The sequence below is a fragment of the Aricia agestis genome, chromosome 10 (assembly GCF_905147365.1).
Source record: "Aricia agestis chromosome 10, ilAriAges1.1, whole genome shotgun sequence".
Taxonomy (NCBI): Eukaryota; Metazoa; Arthropoda; class Insecta; order Lepidoptera; family Lycaenidae; genus Aricia; species Aricia agestis.
Genome location: NC_056415.1, coordinates 13,164,724 through 13,170,796, shown reverse-complemented (window position 1 = coordinate 13,170,796; position 6,073 = coordinate 13,164,724). Strand labels below are relative to the sequence as shown.

At 34.5% G+C, this 6,073-nt stretch overlaps 2 protein-coding genes across 2 annotated transcripts; both read left to right on the top strand.

The window, feature by feature from the left end:
- The first annotated feature begins 509 nt into the window (after positions 1-509).
- LOC121730941 (FAD synthase-like) lies at positions 510-5,008 on the top strand. The gene is made up of 5 exons (XM_042120168.1): positions 510-621; positions 2,489-2,565; positions 3,363-3,716; positions 4,278-4,399; positions 4,624-5,008. Exons 2-5 carry the CDS (start codon positions 2,521-2,523, stop codon positions 4,772-4,774), a joined length of 672 nt encoding a protein of 223 aa, XP_041976102.1. The 5' UTR covers positions 510-621; positions 2,489-2,520; the 3' UTR covers positions 4,775-5,008.
- Positions 615-2,052, top strand: LOC121730939 (tRNA (guanine(37)-N1)-methyltransferase). Its single transcript, XM_042120166.1, has one exon. It carries the CDS (start codon positions 661-663, stop codon positions 2,020-2,022), a length of 1,362 nt encoding a protein of 453 aa, XP_041976100.1. The 5' UTR covers positions 615-660; the 3' UTR covers positions 2,023-2,052.
- Positions 5,009-6,073: the final 1,065 nt, after the last annotated feature.

Sequence of the window (6,073 nt, the reverse complement as noted above, 5' to 3'; positions counted from 1 at the left end):
TTCTTAGATTGATTTGAAAGGGATGACACTACGATGTTGCCACTTTTTAATTTCTTCACTTTCTTGTAAGACTATAATTATTATTTTAATTACTTCAATAAAAAAATGACAATAGGTAGTATTTATTATTATTATAAGGATTTCTTTACTTCTATAATAAATTGCATCTCGACATAGCATTGTATTTAATACCTACCTACTGAGATCGAAAATAGAAAATATTTTTAATTACTTAATTATTAAATATTTTTTATATTTATGAAACTAACCCCGCTTTCCACTTAGCGTTAAAAATGATCAAAACGGTCAAAGGAGGCATTGTTGAGCGTTTTGATCGTTTTTAACGTTAAGTGGAACGCGGGTACAAAAGTTATTGCCGTTCTTAAACAAAAAATCTAAAAAAACGTATGACGTTTGACATTCTTGATAGCTGTCAAATTGACAACATATGCCGTCAATGTCACACATGTTTTCAAATTTCAGTTTTTACATTTTGTTAGGGAAAGTTAAGGTTTTTCGGACAGTTTGTGGTGTTTTTTTTATTAAAGATAAAACAGAAATAGCAAATAAATCGTAGTTATCAACTTTGTTACTGTTGCATAACTTCTGACCTTCAGATAGGTTAGTATTTATCACCCATACTGTAGTTCTTAGAATGGTATGAAATTGACCCTATTAAGACGGTGTTTCGGTTCTATAAAAAGGAAAATGCATCAAATAACAAGTTCATCAATCGTGCCTCTTAATGTGCGTGGCATGAAAGAACTCGACAGACAAAAGTTTTTGCGTAAATTAACTGTTCCTATTCTTAGAATCCCCGAGGAGAAAGTATCAAAAATTACTAAAACTTGTAAGCCATACTTTTTGAAAATGGAAAATATTAAGCCAGTACAAAGTGCAACAAATAGCCTGTTTAAAGAAATTATTTTAAATCCCGATAAAGTGACAAAATGGAGCGACATTTCAGAAAGTGACTATCAGGAACTACAAAAACATGGTGTAGATGAAGCCAGCTTCATAACCAAAGATATCCAGTTGGGTTACGATAACTTTAAGTATGAAACCATTTTTAAAGCCGTTCTGCCTGAGGGTGAAGAGACTGTCAGTGGGTTCTCACAAATTGGTCACATAATTCACCTCAATCTCCGAGACCACCTCCTCGATTATGCTCCCCTTATCGGCCAAGTCCTTATGGATAAAATTAAGACCTGCCGAACTGTTGTCAACAAGTCCAACATAATAGACAACACATACAGGAATTTTAAGATGGATGTGATAGCAGGAGATGAAGACTTCCTTGTAACGGTTAAGGAAAATCAGTGTCAATTTCAGTTTGACTTCTCCAAAGTATATTGGAACCCCAGACTTGGCAAGGAACATGAAAGAATTCTCAGCTTTTTGAAACCTGGTGATGTTTTGTTTGATGTGTTCTGTGGTGTAGGACCGTTCTCCATTCCGGCAGCTAAGAGAAAATGTAGAGTGTTCGCTAATGATTTAAATCCAGACTCATTCAAATGGCTCAATGAGAATGCAAAGAATAATAAAATCAATAACAAGTTCTTCAAATCTTTTAATGAAGATGGCAAAGATTTTATTTGTAACACTTTCAAAGAGTTTATTGAAGATTTGTGCAATGGCAAGGAACAATTACCAGTTGGAGCAAAAGTGCATGTTACAATGAATTTGCCAGCCCTCGCTGTTGAATTTTTAAAATACTTTAAACATCTGATTACAGACAAAGATTTATCAGAAAAAATCAACTGTGATATAATTGTATATCTCTACTGTTTTGCTGTTGGTGACAATCCTTTTGATGTTGCAAAACGGATGGTCATTGATAACATTGGTGTTGATATGTCTTCGGATATTTTGGATATTTTTGATGTAAGAAATGTCTCACCCAAGAAAGAAATGATCCGGGTAACATTTAAATTGACTAAAGATGTCCTATTTGGTGTTGACAGTGATACAGAACCTCCTAAGAAAAAAATGTGTATAAATGAAGTAAATGAAAACAAATAGTTTCCTTTGTTTCAACAAGAATAAACTTTATTTTTATAAGTCTAATCTTTATTTTATTATACATCTGCCATACTCAGAAATCTATGAAATAAGACTCAAAGAAAAAAAAAATAATGTAATTCAAAGAAGCTTTACATAATTTTACTGTTGAGTGTTTAAACTACCTGCCCATGTGTGGGATTCTGACAGCACACTGTATGATATAACTAGGACATGTTATCATTTATCAACCAAGTAACAAACAGACAATATTATGAAAAAATAAGTTACATGTAAAGAAGTCTTAAATTACATATTGTTAAATAACTTGCTTGTTTTCCTTGTTTCCTTTAGTGATAAAAAACCAGTTTTTTAAGTTTTGCCCTGTTGAAATATGTTTAGCCATATGAAACTTTATTCTTTACAAAATAGATTTGCAATTAGCCTGTACTTAGTTTGATCTGTATGCATATTATGTTTTTTACAGAACAGTGAACCCTGATATGTGTACGCGGTAACATGGATACAGAGGACTTTGCTGATGCTTTACAAGAGTCAGAGCAGGTAAACTTTAGATTATTTTGTATAAATAAGAGGCCATGTAGCATGCCCTTGTAGCACTCCCGCAAAAAACTCAAATGAAAGGTCATAATTTTATTGAAGAACCATAGTAATTATATTGTATAAAAGAAGTATTATTTTATTGTATGACGAATTGAAGAAAAGAGTTTAATAAGCATTACCACTAGGTAATATTTTTACATTTTAATTATGAAACTTAGTAATTAAATCATTATAAAAACCGGCGCGAATTTTAAGATAAGATTAATGAGTCATGAAAATAAAATTTATACCGATTTCAATCAGACCAGAATTTATTATAACTATTTAATTATAAGAACACATAATTATAACACATAATTTGTTTGTTTTAGTTCATATTTCATCATATCATATTTTATTGTCTGACTATAGTTTCTACAGTGTGTCATTAGAGACATATATTTTATGTCAATTGTGAGCTATTCCTATCTCTAGTAGGGCAAAATCAGAGATAGATCAAGTATTTTGAATGGCCGTAAGTAATGAATGTTCCACTCTGAGTGCGGCAGTTTGTTTACAATTACTTAAAAGTAATTATTCAAAATTTCGACATAAGCTCCATACATTATCTGTCAAACTCTCCATTAATTAAAGGTTAATCGTAATTAAATGTCGCTGAGTACGGCGGACTAACAATCTAATCATTTCTTATATCGTTTTTAATGCTATAAAATTTTAAAGTATTATTTCATAACATTTTTATATTCTAACGGGATTTTACGTTTCAAATCTTTTCAAATACTTAATTTTGTTTTCAGGTACTTAGAGAATGCTTTACAAAATTCCAGTTAGATGAAGTTTTATTTTCATTCAATGGCGGCAAAGACTGCACAGTGCTACTGGACTTGACTATCAAAGTACTTAAAGAGTTCTACAAATCGAATGAAATAGATAGGATGAAAATAGTCTACATAAGAACCAAAGGCCCTTTTAGAGAGATCGAAGATTTCGTGAAAGAGATAGAAGAATATTATAATGTTAAGTTGATGGTGTGTGAAGGAGAGATGAAATCAACACTGGAGAAAATACTAAAAGAAGATCCTGTGTTAGAAGCATGTTTGATGGGCACGAGACGGACAGACCCTTATAGCGAATCATTGCAGTTTATGCAGGTTAGTTTTCAAATGTTGTTCTTATGCTAGTGCACATGTATATCCGAAAAGTACATACTGGAGATCCGATAAGAGAACTGGAGTGCGTATGTTGCAATACTGTGCAAATTTCTCTACTCAAACTCAACTGACAGTGGCAGAGTCATGGTGTTAGCCCAAGGAGAGAGGGTGGGTTGCTAAAACCATAAGATTGAGTATTACCGAATATTTAAACCATGGAGCAGCGCCTATTTACCATCGCCAAGCAGGCTTAGCATTGCCACCATATTATAAATGTTTATTCTTACGGTAAAGTAAAAAAAACAAAGTAATGGAATAACAAAGGAAATCAGTTAGTTTGTCCGTAAAAACTGTCAGCGTTTCTATTATTTCGCATTTCTACTGTGGCCATGCTAACCCTGCAGGAGTATTAAGCATTTGCAGACAAACCCGATAGTTACATCCGTAGGATCCTCAAGTAAATTATTAAATAGGTCCTATCTATTTAATAATTTACTCGAAAATCCTTGACGTCAAAATAACAAACGAAAGCAGACGTAAAAGTTATTCTTTATTTTACAGAAAACCGATGCAGGCTGGCCGCAAATCATCAGGGTGTTACCTCTACTCAATTGGAGCTACCATCAGATATGGAGTTACATATTCAAACACAAAGTGCCTTATTGTAGCCTCTATGATCGAGGGTAAGCTTTTTTGCATTAAAATGATGATAAAACATAATTTCTACGTACTCTGACATTGAAATTAGAATGTTAAGTCATCGTTACTTGTTCATTTCATTTACACACGTGAAAATTCGTCACGCTTGAAGAAACGCTTTTCTTCTCTTGTCTATGATATGCTACTATAGATAAACAACAATTCTCCTAACATATGAAGTAACAAAAAAACGGCTTTTAAATTCCAGGTACACGTCAATAGGCAGCGTACACAATACGCGGCCAAACCCTGCTCTACAGTACACGGACGAATGCGGGCGCGCGGTGTATCGACCAGCGCACACGCTCGCGGACGCGACGCTCGAGCGTGCGGGCCGGGGGATCATTAACGGACATTGACGGTGTTAGAGTTGTGCTTGTTTGGTCACGCACGATTGCAGGATTTTTTTACAAAACGAAAATCATGGTTTCATTACAAACATAAAATAATTTGTGCGTGACCAGATCCGCATAATTCTAAAAACGTAGTATAGAAACGTTATGTTTTCCTCGGTAACAGTATCTAAGGAAACAAAATCTAGTGCCTAAACACACTAGGCCGAGAAAACGCGGCCGAAGTTCGGCATGATTACGCCTGCAATGTATTTTAAATTGCTGATGACACACTATGCCGAAATAACGTCGCGTTATATTGTATGCGGTGAAACCGCACTAGGCGTGACTACACTGCAGCAGAGCGACGTGACATGTTACGGCCAAAATATATTGTTTATAATATGAAAGCGTAATAGGATGTAAGCCGGACTACGCGGCAGAAAACATCAGTTCTATGAAACTTGAAGTATCGCGTCGCAACTCGTCCCTCTGCAGTGCAGCGTTGTGCCACTAAGACGTGCAGTATCACTTTTAGGCCGAATTTATATTTTTTATGAGAGTAGGCCACTTTATTTCCGCCGCCTCGTGTACGTAATTGTAGGGCCTCTATGGACGCTGCTTTCCCCCTAGGACCCTATCGCCCCTAGGCCATGGCCTATAACGGCCTATTTATAGATCCGGGGCTAACCGCTCCCGCCCCATTGCCCGCTGATTTCGAGATTAGGGTCACCTTATGGTTACAAACAAGGGTTGCAATCATAAAAATAGGAAATACTTTCATCGTCAATACGATTAACTTATGCATGGCAAGTTAACATAATCTGTTATGTATACTGAAAACGTACACAGTAAATACGCCTAATGGATTTTGTTTTTAATTGTAGTTAATTTAATTATAGTTACAAAATTATCGAATTTATAAAGTTACTTAAATAGTTCTTAGTTTATTGCAGTAAAACTGTCTTGAATACGATTTGTATCATCAGAGAAACTTAAGATTTGGTTTCCAAATGGGCATTGTCCAAAAAAATCACATGTACTTTTTGTGAAAGCTGATACGAGAAGCTTACCAAAAGTTCGAAACGTAATGTTGGTCGAATTTATTGCTAATTTAACGTCATTGAAGGTTAAACAAAGGTTAAACATATTTGTTCAAAAATATAAGTAACAAATGGGTATTTTTTTCGTTTATATACAGAAAAACGATCACTGACCTTATTCCTCGAAATGTTTTTGTAATGAGCAAAATTGAAAAAATGGACAATCCCCATTGTCAAGAAACTAACCCTTACGGCCATTCCCAATATTTGATCTATCTCTGGT

What these genes read in the sequence shown, in the direction of transcription:
- LOC121730941 (XM_042120168.1), top strand. Translation starts at nt 2,521, where the DNA reads ATGGATACAGAGGACTTTGCTGATGCTTTACAAGAGTCAGAGCAG. An exon ending in CTTTACAAGAGTCAGAGCAG is followed by an intron (nt 2,566 to 3,362) that starts GTAAACTTTAGA and finishes TTTTGTTTTCAG; the next exon opens with GTACTTAGAGAATGCTTTAC. An exon ending in AATCATTGCAGTTTATGCAG is followed by an intron (nt 3,717 to 4,277) that starts GTTAGTTTTCAA and finishes TTTATTTTACAG; the next exon opens with AAAACCGATGCAGGCTGGCC.
- LOC121730939 (XM_042120166.1), top strand. Translation starts at nt 661, where the DNA reads ATGAAATTGACCCTATTAAGACGGTGTTTCGGTTCTATAAAAAGGAAA.